The following is an 18,692-nucleotide window of genomic DNA, read 5'->3' as shown; positions in this document are numbered from 1 at the left end:
GAAAGTGTCCCAATAGTTTATAAATTCTCCTCCAAATGTAAATTGGTAGAGGATAAAGCTCTGTCAAGTTGTCGGCACATAGGAACTGGGCCTTTATTTGGTTCACTGTACATTTGATGAAATCTCATCAAATACTTCATGGATAGATAGAGCAGAGGCTTATAAATTATATAACATGGGCTTCTGAGGTCTCTTTGCTGGTCTTCTGTTGCTTGCTATCAAGTTAACTACATCACCACAACTCTCATAGAAGAGGAACTGACACAAAATTTCCAAGAATCTCCTTATCAATGTGTGAATTTCTCAAAAAGAGGTATTGTGCTTGCTCTGATCTGAATGGTTGTGTCTCTAAAACACTTGTATGTTGAAATCTTGCTCATTGTGTTAAGGGAGTTGGAGAGTGAGGCATTTGGGCAGTCAGTTGGTGAGATAAGCTAACATTGCTGAAGTTGGCTTCTCTGACCACTGCTTGCCAGCTTTTCCAATTTTGTGCATGTTTTATGCACTTTTAGAACCCTTTATACGTTGTATGGCTCTTCTGTTTTCCTCAAAAATTTTTGACTGGCATTAAAATACCAAATGTTAAATTTCACCTTAATATATTTATATACATAGTATTATAGTTAGCACTTTGTGATTCAAAACTCTAGGATTCATTTAAATCATTTAGTCATTACTTAGTCAACTGTAGTTTTGCATAATTCAGAAACCTAAGAAGTCTAGGAAGGTCATGTTTTCCCAATATCCTATATTTTATTTTTATTATTGTTCAAATATCCTATTTTTAAAATAACATCTTAAATCCATTGTTTGAAAATGTCATGCGAATATACAATGTATTTTGGTCACATCCGTCCACAACTACCTCCTTTCACTTCACCTCACCTCCCTCCGGTGCCCTTCAGCCTGCCTCCCTCATACTTCACGTCCTCTTCTTTTTATTTAAAAATTTATTTTTATTTTATCTGTACAAGTGTTTTCCCTGCATGCATGTAAATGTACCCATGCATGCAATACCTGCAGAGGCCAAAAGAGGGTGCCAGATCACATGGAACTGGAGTTATGGATGATTGTTAGCTGCTACCCTGGTGCTGGGAACCAAATCAGGGTCCTGTACAAGAGCAGCCAGTGCTTTTAAACAATGAGTCATCTCTCCAGCCCCATCCTCTTTTAAAAAGAAATTGTTATTAATAATCCCGAGTTCATTAGTCATGCCTGTATGCACATGGGTGTGTGGTCATCCACCAAGGTATGGGTAACCTACCCATGGCTATGCCCCCCAAAAGAGAATGAGTCTCCCTCTCTCAACAGCCATCAACTGCCAACAGCTCCTCTGCTAGGGGTGGGACCTGGAGACCCTTCCCACAGCCATGCTGGAACATTGACTAGCTTGATCTTGTGCAGAGCTTGTACAAATAATCACAGCTTCTGTGAGTTCATGTGTACAACAGCCATGTCATTTCCAGAGGTTAGCATTTCACAGCACTCCTCCCCTTCCTCCAGCTTTTACACTCTTTCCATTTGCTCCTCCTCATTTTTTCCCCCAAGCCTTCTATGGCTGAGCACTCGCAGTCACTTATTCTCTCTACAAAGTATCTGTTTTGCTCTCTAGAAGAAGCTAGAACACAGGACAAAGTTTCCTGTAGTGGACTGATCAGATTTTAAACTCATGTAAGGCTTAGCATAGTCTGGACTCAGTTATTTTCTAATCCTGTAAATTAGCATATCACTTAACATATCTTGGGCTTGAAGTCTTTACTAGCACAATGGTGCTAATGGCAACCCTCTTTTTCTCTTACAGGTTGTTATGGGATGAAAATGAAGTGCATTTCATAACAGTCCTACATTACTTAAGGGTGGAGCTAAGTTTTAAGAAATCTGATGTCATGTGTCTTTGCTGTGCAAACATCATATACCAATCTAGATGAAAAGGCTTACTATTTACCTATGATTGCTGCTTCTATGCTACAAATATAAGTAGCATGTTACTATATGAAATACTGCGAGCAATTGTAACCCAATAGCAGGTACTTATATATCCAAACATGTCTATAACAGAAAACATACAGTAAAATTTACTAGGAAACAATTTTCATTTTCAGTATAACCTTTTTGTGGCTACTGTCATATATGTGTTCATCACTGACAGAAATAGTAAATGGTACATGGCTGTGTATATTTGTGTGTACATGCAATATGTCAACTCACAAATTTTAACACGTTATTCTCTAGACCTTTATTCATAATTTGTCAAAAGTAATTCACAATGTAGATGATAAAGATTCACTAGAAATGGCTTTGAGGGTGTGGAAGCATTTCTAGGACTCCTGAGAGTAAACATTACAGCTGTTGAGGCACGCTTCTGTGAAACTCAGTCCAGTGAATTTAACGTTGAGTTAAAATATCAACAGAATATTTCTCCACTTGCTCATCAAAGATCTATTTTTATGGACTATATTTTTGAGATGGTGTTGATAAATCTGTAAAAATGTTACTTTAGAAACATTTGAGAAGTTTGGACATAGTCACTTTTTACGTCTTAGAAATACGGTGTTGGAAATAGTGTGAACCCCAAATATTTGTAGGATAAGATTCTAAAACTTCAGGGACCCCAGAACTAGGCAAAGGAGGCGAGTCCAGAACAAAGACCAAGGGGAGGAACACTCTGCCAGCGGGCTCCAGGCTGGAGGTAAGGAGGGCTTTGATTGGTCGGGGATGTACAGGGAAATGCGCTTTTAAAGTAATATGGGAGAAAATGGTTAGGACTGAAGAGGGGAGAGGAGCAACGACACAGTGATGACAGCTGCAAAACTGAAGAAACGCAGCTCTCGCCGGACACAGGAGCAGTTCAGCATCACGCAGAGCGAACGGCTGAGTGGCCTCTGCTTCAGTAGAGTGGTGACCACCATTGGCAGTGCGGCTAAAATACACTAAGCACACCGTGCAGGCTCTTTGCATATTATCTCAATGAGATAACATGAGGATTATCGATTTCTGTTTTATCTCCATCTCCCAGTTCCCCCTCCCCCTGATTTAAAAACCCTCCACTCCTCGGTGTTCCGGCCTTCACCACGTGCCTTTGACAAACCCTTGCTGTCTGAAACAGCTTTCTCACAAACTAGCTGTTTTTACTCTTACTCTGCTAGCATTGAGCCTGGGACTTTCAGTAATGACGTGTTGTTTCTTCTTGTTCCTTCTCAAGTGTGCTCCCTCTTTCCTTTTTAAAAGAGCCTGAATTTGAATCTCATGTCATCTTGTTTTCTGCCAGCCCAAGGTTACTTCTCTGCATGTGTAGCTTCTGTGACTCCTTTCCACTCACCTCATCAGACGCTATGACCATTTACTGGACCACTTTCCCCTTCTCTTTCATCCCCTCATAGCTGCTGTTGTTTCCTGGGCCAGCTTCAATCCCATGACTCTGTGTTAGAAGTCCTCCTTTATTCTGTTTCATCTTCCTTTCCCTCTTCCTTTTTGAAGCTTGAATGGAAACCTCCAACCCTGGGTAAATCTTTCTCCAAGTCATGTAAATAAACATGGTTAAGGAAAACCAGGATCATGCCAAGGGGTTACATTTAGTGTCTTCAGTTATACACACAGGACACATCATTGGAAGACTGATCCCTCTCCTGGTCTAGATGACTGTATCATTTCTTCTTCTGAAGCTTCCAGCATTTCTTCCCCTATTCTTATTTCTTAATTTCTTGGTAAGATAATCTTGATTTCTGTTTCTCATAACAGAGACGATTAGAAGATGGCTTCCACAGTATCCCACCATCTATCTTATCCACTCACCAGAGTTTGTCCCTTCTCTCTTGCTATGGGGGTTGCTATGGAACTGTGACCTCCTTTCTCACAGGCTCTGATGGATGGGGAAGGTATCATCTTTTCTGATTCATTCTGCTTTCTATTACCAAGTTTTTCCTCTCTTGAAGGGTTCTTCTTTTCTCTACTGGATGAGTCCCACCAGCATATAACCATGCTTTTATTGCTTCTGTTTTCAAAGTGAGAAACAAACTAATTCTCCTGACTGTGTATTTTCTCTAGCTATTCCTCAACTTTCTTCTTGAGCAGAAAAATTCAGTGAAAGGTTTATCATTTGCTATTTCCATTATTTGTTTCTTCCTTCCTGTTTGTGCTCCATGGGCTAAAGCCAATCATCAGCAATTGATTTTTACATAACAGCAAGAGACAGGTGTTACTGAGGGGGAAATGGGTAAAATGGGGGTATTTAACTAGAAGGGGAAGAGGAACGGTTATACAAGGAGCCATGGGGACAAAGGGGAAGAAGGAGCTCAAGAGAGGGGAAGTCATAGGAGACAGGTTTTATCAATGGTAAAATGGAGAAAATGGGGGTTCTTTAACTAGGGAGGGAGGAGTGATAGATAGACAGGGAGAGAGAGAGAGAATGGAGAGATAAATAATGCTGGGCAGGTTTGAAAAAACAGTAGAAAATGTACTAGTTCAAAGGTCTGCTTAAAAATTATACATGCAATGTCTGCACATGAGTGCGTATGTATATCTGAAGGCTATATAACAAGAAACACAGTGCCAGACAGGAGAAACTTCCCTTCGAGTTGTTGGTCAGGGTAGTCCAAGAGACTCCCAAAATAACATAGGCTATTGCCATAACCCTTGATTGCCTCCCAGAACTTGAAGATAAGACTCTATTGCTGAAGACATGACGTACTTCAGGCTTGGAGCAATGGGGCTGGAATTGCTACTGGTTTTTATTCAATCATTCTTAAACAAAAGATAGATTTTGAAAATATTTCTGTGTGCTAGAAATTAAAATGAAGCATTAAGCAGGATGTCATTATTGCATAGAGTCACAGTTGCAAAAGGAATTTCTTTTTATACTTCTTTCAACCCAGGACGAGAATTGACTTTGTTATGATTTTAAATAATGTTCAGCACACTTAAAAAAAATTTAGCAAATTCAGGCTTGATTCTTTTATTATGGTACACTATTAGAAGCCTGAAGTAAGTGACCAAGAGGCAATAGGGAGACCATCATTTTACATTTCATGGATTGGATAGGGGAAATTCCTAATATAGCCAATCGAATATCACAGAAGTACATGAAATACTTTCGCTTACAAAGAAGAAGGCCCTGTTTTGTTACATATTTACCTGTGCAAATTCCATGAGGAGAAAGAGATGAATCTTAGGCATGAAAGTAAGAACAGGTCAATCAAATAGAAGAGCATCAAACTCACTGAATGGATGCCAAGCGCATACAGGTGACTGCTAAGAATCCATCAACACTGCAGTCATGGTGCAAGAAGGTGATACTGTTAGAGTAGCAAAAAGCCCTACAAGAGTCAAGACTATTAAATCTCCGGTCTGGATAAAGACCTGTCTTTTCAGTTTCACTGGTCAATAACCTGGTCATAGGCCCATCCCTAAGAAGGGTTGTTCACCTTAAGTCATGCTAAGTAGATGGGGTGCATACCTAATGTCAATGAGGTAGTGAATTTTTCCTGCCTGCAATTCTGCTTCTTAGTGCAGAGCTTCTGGACCTGGCCACGTGTCCATGTGGGTCTCTGTAAGTCTGCCCACTTTTCTGAATTCTTCAGAAAAGCCTAATCTCTCCTTTTCTTCTTCATATCCCTTTTCTAAGCATGGTTTCCCTAAATGCTTTGGGCGGCTGCCAGTCCATCATGTGTCTGAAGTCCATGCGGGCTCCAAATCAGCATGGCCTCATGGCTTTTGTCCTTCTTCCCTCCATTCTCCTCCTCAAGGCAGCTGCTGAGATTTCCAGCTTGCCTGCCCTGAGGACTTTTCTTAAAATTTGAATACAATTGTCATAAAGCTTCCATTTGAATCCATTTAAAATATCTTTTATGAATGAGACTAAGAACCCTCTAGGGGATGCTGTTTCTCTCCTGTTTCAATATGGAGGTGAACATTGAGGATGTGGGCTATGGCTGAAACTTTGAAGCTGACCATTTTTTTTTTTTAGTAATCAAACTCTAATGAAGGAATTAGGCTGCTAACACCAAATCCTTATATACAGGTATGCTAGTCACCACTCATCAATGAAGCTTCTTTTGCAACAGACAGAGACCATTAAAGAGTTCCACAACTGGTCTCACACAGACACTAAGTGTCTGTGAAATTCTCAACCCTAAGTCACACATCTATAATGGAACCTCTACACCTAAGACTCATGGAACACAGTGGAACAAGGGGTAGAGAGAATGCTAATGCATCTCTCAACTCTCATCAATGAAACTCCCTCATGTAATAGAAGACAATGAACTCAGGGACCATTGTGGAAGAGGGGATGGAAAGACTGTAAGAACCAGGGGAAGAGGGGCATGGCCATATGGAAATAGAGTCCTTCACACTCCTGGGATCTTGCTCATATGAACTTACAGCAGTGGTGATAGCATGCAAAAGACCCTTGCAAACTCAAACAGACAAAAACAGCATTGAACTGTGGAAATGGGTAGTAGGCCCCAATCTTAACCAAAGAACTATTGGGTAGATGATTACTATTGGGTGAGGAAGAGCTGATCTTCTTTAAGGGAGTGACTCTAGATAGGCTGACTAGACCCCCATGGGTGAACTTGCACTGAGGGACATCAGGGGACACTTAACTTGACTTGAAAGGTCTTAATATAAATGACAAAATGAATGAAATCCTTGAAGGGCCTATGGGAGGGTGCTAAGGGCGAAGAGGGTATAAAAGGACCATGATATTGTGTATGAAATACACAAAAATTCAATAAAACATGTAATGAAAAGAAATTAAATTACTCAAAATGAGAATGAAAATTAGCTATATCCCATTGTAAAAAAATATGCATCATCAATCAGAGATGGCCATTTTTTTCTTTTGATCCACTAATTATATAGAAAGAAGCCTTCATCTCCTGCCCAGGAAGATACTTGCATCTTAAGGTTACATTGAGGATCGGAGAATCAATTGCTTTCATCTGTTTCTGCTTCATGCAAAGCAAGAACTCTAGCACATCATGAGAAATGTTTACAGTTATGACTCCGAATCATCAAAAAAGGTTGTCATGTTCCAAATTCTTTATTGAGAAAGAGTCTCCTCAAGAATAGCTATGATAAAGACTGGAAAATGTGTGCTCTTCAGAATGACTCCCGGAAACCAAAGCCTCTCCACGGCTGAGATAAGACCGACCTTCTGTTCTTTCCACTAAAACCTTTCTAGTTTGTGGACATAAAATCAAGTGAAAGAAAATGCAGCATTTACTGTTTTACCTCTATTAAAACTATTTCTACAATCACGTATTCACCCAAGTACTATTTCCTATTGTGACCTTAAGAGCGCTGGCAATGTGCCACATTTTGGAGAACTGTCACCATGTGAGAAGTAAGCCACAAATGCCACACACCCAAGGTGCTTCAAATCTGAGCTGATCACATTTCAGAGTTTGGGAGCTATTCCAAAATGGTTTTTCTATCTCAGTTAATTTAAAACTTCAATTCTCTCAAATCAAATGCTGAGCGACCAGTGTGACATAGGCTTGTAGCTAATTATTCAAATCACAGTGGGCAGCAGATAGGCTGGTGAGGTAGGCTGAGGAGCACAGGTAGACCCTACAGCTAGCTTATCTTGTGTAGAGGTCTCATTACTGACTAAAGATTCTTACATCTTAAATTATGATTTGTGAACCAGTAGAATCAGCATCACCTGGATGTGTTCAAAGTACAGCTCCCTGGAACCTTATCTGAACTCTTAATGATCTCTGTGTTTACATACGACATTAAAAAAAAATTCTATTTCGTGTGTATGAGTGTTTTGCCTGCATATTTGTAAAAGTGTCCCACCCATTTGAGTGCAAACCCACGGAAGCCAGAAGAGGTACTGGGTATCCTGGGACTGGAGTTAAGGACAGTTATTAGCAGTCATGTGGGTGCTGTGAATTGAGCTAGGGTCCTTTGGAAGAGCAGCCAGCACTCTTAAATGCAGAGTCATCTCTCCAGCCCCTACATGTGACCTTTGACAAGCATTCCCAGGTGCTAACAGACAAGAGACTATCATCCTTATCTGCTCTGAGAGTTCTAAGGTAACAGCAGCAAGCAACCCATGGCTATGCCAGCAAATTTCTTTTTTGCACAAATCGTAGGTCAACATAATACAATAGTGGAAATGCAATCGGTTTGGAATTAGTGCAAGTCATGTAGTGGGAGCTCCTGTGTGCAATCTAATCTGCCTTTGTACACAACTCAATGAGTACAGTTAATACTTACAGAATGGATCAGTGGGGATGAAGACTGATGCAGTTGTTCTTATTTTTGTGATTGAAACAGATTGTGCTTGATTTAGTTGGATATACTATTATTGCAAAGTCTGTTGCTATATGTTTATTCAAGTGTAAACTTTTGCTAGCTTTTTCTTTTCCTTACATGATAGAGAATGTCACTAAAGTGGCCAATGATCACGTCTCTTTTTTCCAGAGTAATTTTATTTCCCAGAATATCATTATATAAGTAACTATCTCATTGATCCTATTTATGGTAATAGAGCTCATATCTATTTGAAATAGAATAGCATCCTGGAACAAATTAACTGTGTATATGAGTGTTCATGTGCTTGTGGGTACATATGTGCGCATATTTAGACAACTTCAGGTGTCATTCCTCAGGCACTGACCACCCATTTTTTGAGACAGGGTCTCTCACTGGCCCAGAGCTCACAAAGTAAGCTAGGCTGACTGGCTAACAAATCCCAGGGATCCATCTCCATCTTCCAAGTACTGGGATTACGAAGGCATGCCAGTATACTGTTCTTTTAACGTGGGTTCTGGGGATCAAATTTAGGTCTTCACGCTTGCAAGGTTGGCACTTTACTTGCTGACCTATCTCAGATTCTTGACTTCTTATTACATGTATAGACTCTGGCTGAAGCAGAGAATTCTTGTATATCATGGCCCAGTTTTCTACCTGTTTCAAAGCATGTGCTTTTGAAGAAACAAAAATGGAGGTTTCTGTTAGAGGAGATAAAGAATAGGTCAAAATTTTTCTTCTTAAAATTTTTTATTTATTATTTTCTTTTACATATAAGAGTGTCTTGTCTGCATGTATGTAAGTACACCCATGTAGTGCATTGCCCATGGAAGTCAGAAGAGGGCACCAGATCGCCTGGGACTAGAGTTACACACAGCAGTTGTCAAGAACCAAATCTGGGTCCTCTGCCAGAGCAGCCAGTGCTCTTAACCTGCTGAGTCATCTCTCCAGCCCCTAGCTTGAAAATTTTCCTTTGACCATTTCAATCATTTCTTTCTTTGAAAATCATGCTATTCTTTGTGAAACTTTCTTTTCTCATTTCTATGTTTGCATTCTGCTTTTCATTTAAAGAACTATTTTTATTTTTATTAATTTATTTGTGTGTGTGTGTGTGTGTGTGTGTGTGTGAATGCCTGAATGCCACACATTTGTAGGTGCTTATGGAAGCCAGAAGAGAGTATCAGATCCCCTAGAGCTGAAGTCATAGGTAGTTGTAAGCTGCCCGGCACTGGTGTGGGTTCTGAGCTCAGGTCCTCTGGAAGATCAGGAAATGCTCTTAACTGCTGAGCAATCTCTCTAGCACCAAGAACTAAGTCTACTAAAAGAGAAAGTGAAATAAGAAGAGAGGAGGAAAAATCAGAACCTGACAGTTTTAATGTAGCAACTGGGAAGCTTAAAATGCTCATACTAGGATCTGCCTTTCACAATTTTTGTATTGTTGGTCTTTGTTGAGGTGATGGTCTCAGTAGTTTTTAAAAACTCTTTTTTAACATCTTTGATCATAAAGATAAGTATAGCACAACTTAACTATGGAAATTGACTCCTAAGTGGAAACTATATACAGTAGCTTATGGTGCCCATGTAGATGTGGTCACAGCACAATCCAACTCAAGATGTTTCATGAGAACATGCCCATTTCCAAGGTTATAAATGCTTGTTCATGGTATATTTATGAGTAGAGAGTGGGCTCTGAAACTTTAGAATCACTGAAGTAGACAAAGCTAGAACTATATAGATTTGTAGAACTATATTTGTTGCCATGTATATGAGAATGTGTTTCTGATTATTGTATGATCTGCTTCACTTATAGAAGTGATCCAATAAAATATGCCTATTCTTAAAATAGATCATGACTCAGTTTATCTTTCAAGAATGTCAGAAAATAAAAATCTACTTAAATACTGAGTAAGGGCAAATTCAATGGGGAGGAAAGGAAAGGAGAGTCAATTAAAACTTGCTTTATGGAGCTGGAGAGATGGCTCAGCAGTTAAGAGATGGCTCACTGGCTGTTCTTGGAGAAGACCCCAGGTTTGATACCCACCACCCACATGGTGGCAAACAACTGTCCATAAATCCAGTTCCAGGGGAATCCGATGCTCTCTTCTGACCTACATGGGCATTGCGCCTACATGCAGGCATTGCACTCCTACCCATAAAATAAAAAATAATAGCCAGGTATGGTGGCACACACCTTTAGTCCCAGCACTCCGGAGGCAGAGGCAGGCAGATCTCTATGAGTTCAAGGCCAGCCTGGTCTACATAGTGAGTTCAGATCAGTTGGGACTACAGGGAGACCCTGTCTCAAAAAGACAGAAAAAAAAGTAAAATAAATAAAATATTAAGAAAATTTGCTTTGTTCTCAGATTTCTGCTCTCTGCTTATACAGAGTACCCTGAAATATCACCAAGCAGCATAGTCAGGAAACTAGAGAAAGGAATTTTATGAAGATAGTGATTTTTCTTAAGCAGTTATAATATAAAGACAAAATCTTAGATGCACAAATCAGATTGGAGTCAAATCCCATTCATACTATTTGGTTTTGTGACTTAACAAGTTGCTGTCTTGATGCTTTGATTCCCTTTTTGTGATGAGAATTCAGTGAGACATTTTTTCTAAAGTAGCTGAACATAATATGTAATTAATAAATATTAGCTATCATTATCAAGTGAATCGAAGCCCTCAGCACAGGTTTCTAATTCTAGAGAATTAGCTCTTTACTATAAAATATGTCTTCAATTCATATCTGAAACATTTAGACAAAATGAGTTTGTTGCACATTTCTATTGTACTATTGTGCTGTACACTTTTATTATACTATGAAGTTAGAAGCAAAATGGTCAACCATTCTAATATCTAATAACGAAGACATTTTGAGAAATTGAAATCTGTCAAGGAGCTATATCTTCACCAATCTACACAGTATCTTTCCCATGCATGGAAAATAAATTGTCTATAGGGTCAACATGAATAACTTTAAGGCTAACTTTATATTCAAGTTGATTGCAAAACTAATTTTCATAAAAGGATTCTATTTACCCACTGGGTTTTATTTTGCATCTTGTAAAAACAGAGACTTTGTAGAGAGCACGAGGCAGGGGACTTTTTCACAGTTTCAAAGAAGCAGACTGGAAAAAGGAACAGATTAATTCAGAAAATATTCCCTTCCCCCTACCCCCACCCCTCTGCTTATCAAAAAAGCTACAGGCGCTAAAATTCATTAACATTTCTATGAACATAAATTTGAAATATTCATTTTCATTAAGTAGTCTACTGAATATGATAAAATCAAATTTATCTAAGGAGATATCCAAGGCTGCTAATTTCCTTGACAATGGGGACATGAAGCAAAGGAAACCATGAATCATTCATGAAGTTCAATTTACTTCTGTTATTTTTGGTGTTAGCAACCATGAATAGAAAGTGTGCAGCATGTTGTAGATGCTATTTTTAAATTATTTCAGATAAAAATTAATGATTTGGCAGGCAGAGATAAAGTAGGAATGGTTCTAAGGCTTTTGCTTTTAATTGTCCTATATTTCATATTTTCTTATGAGTATTTATATGTTCATGTATTCATAACATTTTTTTTTGTCTGTTCAACTTTCCTTTATAAATCAGAATCACTTCAGCACTAAGATTTCAGGCAGGTGCATAAAGTAATTTACTAGTAATATAATCAAATTAAATCAACTCCAAGAATTCTCATTTGGGGTTTTAAAGAGACCTTGAAGGTTATGAAATGAAACTGGCCTCCCACTGAGGAATGTCTCCTACATTATTAATCGTAGGTAGCCATTTCCAATTAATTGACATATCCCCATGGGAAAAGAAGTTTTCTTCTTAAGTAGGAACTGATTTCATGAATAGGCACTGCTACTTACTTGAGACATCTCTTGAATTCTAAATCTACCTTCTTGGAACTTTTGAACACTGCCTGAATCACTTCAGATATGCTGGCTTGGGCCAAGGAAATGGCTCAGCAGGTAAAGGCACTTGCCAAGCCTGAGGACCTGAGTTTGAGACCCTGGACCCACGTGGTAGAAAGAGAGAACTAATGCCCAAAAGTAGTCCTTTGACTTCCACATGCATGCATTGGCACATGCCTGCTCCCCACATTAAAACAAAACAAAACAAAACAAAACCAAAAAAACTGAACAGAAAGAGAAATCTCCATAGAACAAAGAAGTAAACAAACAAACAGCAATAACACCAAGAGCAAAAGAAGAGCAGGATATATTCGAGCCAATTGAATGCTTTCAAATCTAGCATTCTAGGTTGTTTTTCCGCATCAATTTGACTGGGTCATGAAGCACCCGAAATGCGTGGCCAAAAATGTATTCCTTTGGTGTTCCTGTGGGGTTGTTTTTGTTGAGATTAACATTTAAATTGGTAGAATGAGAAAGGCACATTGTCTTTCCAATGTGGAGGGCCTCTTCCAACAAGTTGAAGGTCTGAGTAGATGAAAAATACTGATCTTCTCTGAGTGAGAGAGAATTCCTTTGCCTGTCTTTAAACAGGGGCATCAGCTTTCTTCCTGCCTTTGAACTTGAATGGAAATACTGGCTCTTCCTGGGTATATTGTCAGATTTTGTCTGGGTTGAACTATACCATTGGCTCTACTGATTCTTAGGCTTGTGTAGGGAGTCAGGATTGGGATTGGCATTAGTCCTCCTGCTTGCTGACTCACAATGTAGAGCTTGGAACCTGTCAACTCTCTCTCTCTCTCTCTCTCTCTCTTGCTCTCTCTCTGCCCCCCCCACCTCCCCGTCCCCTTGGCCTTATTTTCCTGGACAAGTCAATATATCACACTGTTTCGAACATTAAGTTTTGTCTTCTATATCAAAGTGCTTAAAATGTTAAGAAATGGCTGCTAGATTTCAAATTTTTCTTCCTAAGTTTGTTGTTTCTTCATACTGTATAAAATTATCTTAATATGGCATTAAAACTGAGGTACTTTTATAGAACTGCTTGTGCCTGATGTCTGAACACTACAACTATTTTGACTTTATTTCTAGATGCTATTAATTATAGTATATTATATAAATAAAATTTAGCATTTCAAGTCAGCAGACCTCATATTTTCTTAGGACATTTCCCATAGGTAGATTGTCTTTCTATTAGGTAGATGCATTATTTTTTTTGTCTTGTCATTTTTGTGGACAAGAAAACAATTTTATTTTTTAGATAATCAATCATTTATTTTAAGTTCTGTATACATGTTGATACAAATAAGACATTCAAATAAAGTGAAAATATTCTGAGACTAACAGAGACCTGGTGGATGGCCCATTAAATTTAGCTCATCAAGACAATGCCTTCATTAAGAAACCTATAAGAAACCAGCCAGGTGTCACTGAATTTTACCATTGCTTGATAACTTGGTTGTATTTGATATAGGAGATGGATTCTGATAATGCAAAATCACAGTGTTTAATGACATTTATCAGCCTACCTAAATTCCTAAAGTGATTAAAATGCTGGAGTTTCCTCTCTTACTCTTGGTTGACACATTTACAATCATTTTTGAGGTAGTCTTAAGATGTGTCTTTGTTTTAATTACTGCATAGTGAACCAGACAAAGGTTCCCTTACTCGTAGTTTATAGTCCACAGATAAGGAAACAATAAATATGGAAACAAATAAGTACCACTAAGTGCTGCATTAGTATCTTAGTCCTTTGAGGACGCTGTAACAAGCGATACAAACTATGTTGTTATAAACAACAAAAATAAATATCTCATCTTTCTGACGGTTTTCTAGACGGGAGGTAAAAATAAAAGCACTGGAAGAATTTTGTGTCCGCGAGGTCCACTCTCTGTTTCACAGCTGGTGCCTTCTACTTCTGTCCTTAAATAAGTAGTGGAAAGTACATGGCATCTCTCTGGACACCAATTCCATTAAGAAGAACTCTGCTCAGTATCTCGGTGTTTTCATAGTATCACATTACTGAGTAGGTTTCAATATGAATTTAGGGGGACACAGGCATACAGATCACAGCAATACAAGACAGCATTTTGAAAGAATCAGGGCATTAGGTAGCTAAGTCCTTTGAATTGATATATTCCATCCTGGAAGGAGGCTCTTGAAGACTTAAGAAGTAAACAAAACTTACAAGGCTCAGTAAGTAAACAAAATTGAGAAGTCTCAGAAGATATCTGAAACTTAGGTGATTCTCAAGCCTCCTCCCCAAGGTGATACAAGCAATAACCATTCCTGGACAGAGCAGACTCTCTGACAGTTGACCTACCAGCAAATGGTAATACAAAGAGCTTTAAGGGTGTAGATTTTGTGAAACATCACCTATGCTTGGGTATGCTTTCCAGTGATGCATTTGAGTCATCTGTGTTCCTGTAAGTAACCTTGCACACACACACTTCTGTAAGTAACCCTCCAAAATGGTCCGTTCTTGGTGCCCTATCTGGGGTGAACAGACAGTTGTTCACCTCTCTACAGGAAAAGCCACACAATATCCATCCACGTGGCCATACAAGCAATAAGCAATTGCCAGTGAGAGGGAGGCTTTCTAGCCAGTTGAGCTGCCTGTAGACTGCATAGGAAGTTTCAGGCATGCAGTTGTAATGGCCTTGGGTGGGCTTTTCAGTGATGCAGCTACTTTTGGTCCGTAAATACTCCTGTTGGTAACTCCAATAAGCTTGTTAATTGGTCAAGCTACAATTGGGTGGAATCCTGGTTTCTTTGCTCTGCTATGGCTGCCCTATCTGAGGAGAACAGACATTGGTTCATGTTTCCCCACCTGAAAAACAGGTGTTACTCAGAATGGTGATGAATGAGGAAGGTTAGATGTGGATGAGAGTCCAGAGTGTTCAGACTTGAATGGCTTCTATCATTTTTGGATGTAGTAAGAGGGAATCCCCTATGCTGAAAGCAAAACAGAGATTAAATATTCCCTTTAATTTATCCTGCAGAAAGTGAGAAAAACAACCCAAATTCTCCATGATTTTTATCCAAAGCCCGATCTATATATATCCATGAGGCTTGTGGTTATCAAACCTTCATATGATGGCTTTATTGATTTCAAATTTTGAATCTTCTTTATACTAAATTCCTTGATTGATTTTTCTATATGTTATTCCCTCATTTTATGGCATCCCAGGGCTATAAAGCTATTAATCTGCTCCAAGTTCAAGTAAATTTTCAATTTAGCAAGGCTTTATGGCCTTTCCAATTTTACTTGATTAGATGACATTAAAAATAAGCAAAGCATATTTATTTTGTCTCAAAGGGCCTAATGAAGGAACACATTTCCCTAGAATTAAATGGGAATAACATACACACTGGTAAATTCTGTTATGTAAGCAAAGTTTCCACTTAGTTGGTCACAGAAAAGTAAGATTAACTCAATCTTATATCTGTGCAATATCTACTTTATCATTCCTATAACCCCCCAACTGGAATTAGATCCTGTAAATCTCAGCTATAGTTAGTCATAATACATTAATTCAGAGTGAGCTGCTTCAGGAAAATGACACATTTATTTATGGAGAGTTTAGAAAAATGAAGGACAAACCAGTTTATTTTGCATTTGGGTAGAAACAAAGCAAGCAAATATAAAAAAGCAAAAAAAAATGGACTCTGTATTTTGTTATATTACTTTACCATATGATATTATTTTTAAGATTTTACATTTCTTAATACTGGTTTATCCATTGTTAAGATGGAAGATATTTTAAATAAAATGTTGAGCTATGCAATACTGAGACATGGTAGTGATGGTGGTGGTGGTAGTGATGGTGGTGGTGGTAGTGGCAGTGGTGATGGTGGTGGTGTGTGTGTCTCTGTCTGTCTGTGTCTGTGTCTGTGTCTGTGTCTGTGTATGTTCAGTGGAATCAAGGCCTGCTTGGTTTGCTGTATGCACAAGATTTCTTCCCTTCATAGCTATAAATATCTGGCAGTTGATCTAAGAGCCAAGTTCTGCTTTAGCTCCTGGGATCAATTCTGACATTTAGCAGAGATAATATTTGGAATTCCAGACTAGTCATTGCTTGATTCAGGATTTATAGTCTAGCTGACAGCAGTTGCAATACTTCTAGTCCTGATATTCTGTTCCCTTACCTGTTGACTGAAGAAACCTGTGGTGGAGTATCTGTGGGCTTGAATCTCCATCCCACAATTATCCTTGTGTTTGGTTAAAGTTCTTATTTCTCTGAGCCTCAGATACCGTATCTCTCAAATCATATCAGAGTAGTTCCTGCCTCCATAGATTTTTATTACAAAACATTTAATTTCTGCTTCATTTATTGTTTTGATCATTACATGATATAATGAATAAATTTGAAGATCATGCAGTTTCTACTATGAATGAATACCATCTTAAGGAAAAATGTCAGCCTACAAAGAAGGAAAACTTACTATGCATCATAAAAACCCCACAAATTTGAGGAGAATATGCTGATGTATTTTTCTGGAGACAGGGTCTCTCTGTAGCCACAGCTGGCCTAGAATTTGCTGTGTAGACCAGGCTGGCCTCAATCTTTGTGCCTTCCGAGTTCTGGGATTAAAGGTGTGCACCACCATATCTGGCTTGGTAATTTCTTAATACAGAAAATTCAATTACTTCACAAAATGTATTGCTCCCTAGTTAAATGATGAGAATTGAAGACCTTAGAATTTTAGGACAATGTCAGATCCCAGGGCTTTCCAGGAGAAGCCAAAGTTAAAAAAAAAAAAAAAATCAAAGGAAGGGTAGTCAAGGGCAAAAGATAACCCATTTCTGTTATCATCCATCAGTTTGTCCCCTCTTTCTGCTCCAGTTTCAAAAGTAATGGTTTATTGGCTGAATGGAGATTCTTTTTTATTTATAAACTATTATTATGCATTAATGAATGTGTTTATAGTTCAAATTTGGTCATTTTTGGCATTTAAACCAAAAATCACTGTTAATACTTTCATAAATAATATATTTTAATAATAGCAATCTTTAAAACTAGAACATTAATTAAAGAATAATTTCAAATTTTCTTGTTCATTCTAGTGATAGTAGAGCAATCCTGATGTCTAAATATAGAACTATCGCTGTAGGACCACTTTTATTTCTAAACAATGAGAATAGGAAATTGATGTAATTGCTTAATAACACAGCAGTAAGGCACATTTATTCTTCAATAAGACTCTAAGGTCAGCTGAAGCTTTCCATTTTCCTTTCCTTCTTGACATTTAACTCTAGAAATTATTTTAGATTACCTAAGTACACATCTGCCAATTTTTCACATTTCATTATTGATATAGAAATGGTCTCAATTAACTCTTGCACTTTTCTTGCCTCTCGAAACCAATAAATGGTCTGCCTCTTGTATTCACAATTAATGGGCTCAAAGGACTGCAGATTGATGGCTGAGAAACAACAATACAAGGATAGATATCAGATTAGATCTTAGTTATTAAAATAGTCACATTACTAAGAAAGCAATCAAGGAAATACAGCCTTAGAAGACAAGCCCATAGATATGAAAACTATTGCCTTTGGCCAAAAGCACAAGCCCCATGAAGTATCGTTTATCATTATATACTTTTCACATGAAAAGACACATCATTCACACAAGATTTTACCAAAGTATTTTTCTACAAGACAATTTACAATCCTTCACTTTAACAGACAATAGAACCAAAAATATCCTCATAGAGGCTTTTCATATTGAAATGTTTTCCTATCTTAATGAAGCTTTGATATGGTAAGATTATGAGAGAAGAGGAAGAAAGAACATGTTTATAAATTTATGAATTGAAATAAGTGGACTTTCTCTAATTGTCTGAAAGGTAATGTCACTGAAATGACCCTTGATCCACCAATATAAGGGAAAATGCCAGCAATTGTAAACCCCTGAAAAGTTGGTGACTAAAAATAGCCCAGTGTCAATTAACTCAGGGAAAGGTTGAATTTAACTGTGTTAGGCAAACATGCTTCTTTCTCATCCCCTGAGCAAGTAACTTACAACTCTCAATCTCCAAGGTGCAGTTTTGTTCATCCAGAGGATATCTCCGAAGATCCATCATGCACGCAGCAGTGGTTGTGATTCTGCCAGGGAAAGAGACGAAAAAGACATGATATAAGAGGGGAAATTTGTGTGTTGTGGCATGTGTGTGTGTCTACACATATTAAATAAATAACAAATATAAATTTAATAAATTTAAGGTGGCAAAATTTTATTTCTGAACTTCCCAGGCCCAAATTATGTTTACCAAATGGCAGAAATTTGGAAGCTCACAGAGATCATTATAAAAAATTTTTATAGCTGTAGAGTAGAAACCAAGATGGAGAAATAGAAATGGACAAATTCCTAGTGAGATACAACTCAAGAAGACTTTTAAGAGGAAATGGAGACGGTGTGGTATAGGCATCCCATATGGAGTTGGGGGATGAATGCGGTCAAAATGCATTGTATAAAATTAACAAAGAACAAATAAAAAATGAGA

The 18,692-nt window shown here is 38.1% G+C and overlaps 1 protein-coding gene across 1 annotated transcript in view; it reads right to left on the bottom strand.

Annotated features, from left to right (window-relative positions):
• Gabrb1 (gamma-aminobutyric acid type A receptor beta1 subunit) overlaps positions 1–18,692 on the bottom strand; it is a 388,517-nt gene that overhangs the window by 70,390 nt on the left and 299,435 nt on the right. Inside the window, exon 5 of the mRNA XM_008837693.2 lies at positions 18,212–18,294. Coding sequence (XP_008835915.1) covers positions 18,212–18,294 — 83 coding nt within the window. The remainder of the gene's footprint in view (positions 1–18,211; positions 18,295–18,692) is intronic.

The sequence above is a fragment of the Nannospalax galili genome, unplaced genomic scaffold (assembly GCF_000622305.1).
Source record: "Nannospalax galili isolate Female #2095 unplaced genomic scaffold, S.galili_v1.0 scaffold318, whole genome shotgun sequence".
In the NCBI taxonomy this organism is placed as follows: Eukaryota; Metazoa; Chordata; class Mammalia; order Rodentia; family Spalacidae; genus Nannospalax; species Nannospalax galili.
Note: the sequence above shows the minus strand (reverse complement) of the source record. Positions and strands in the feature narration are given on the sequence as shown.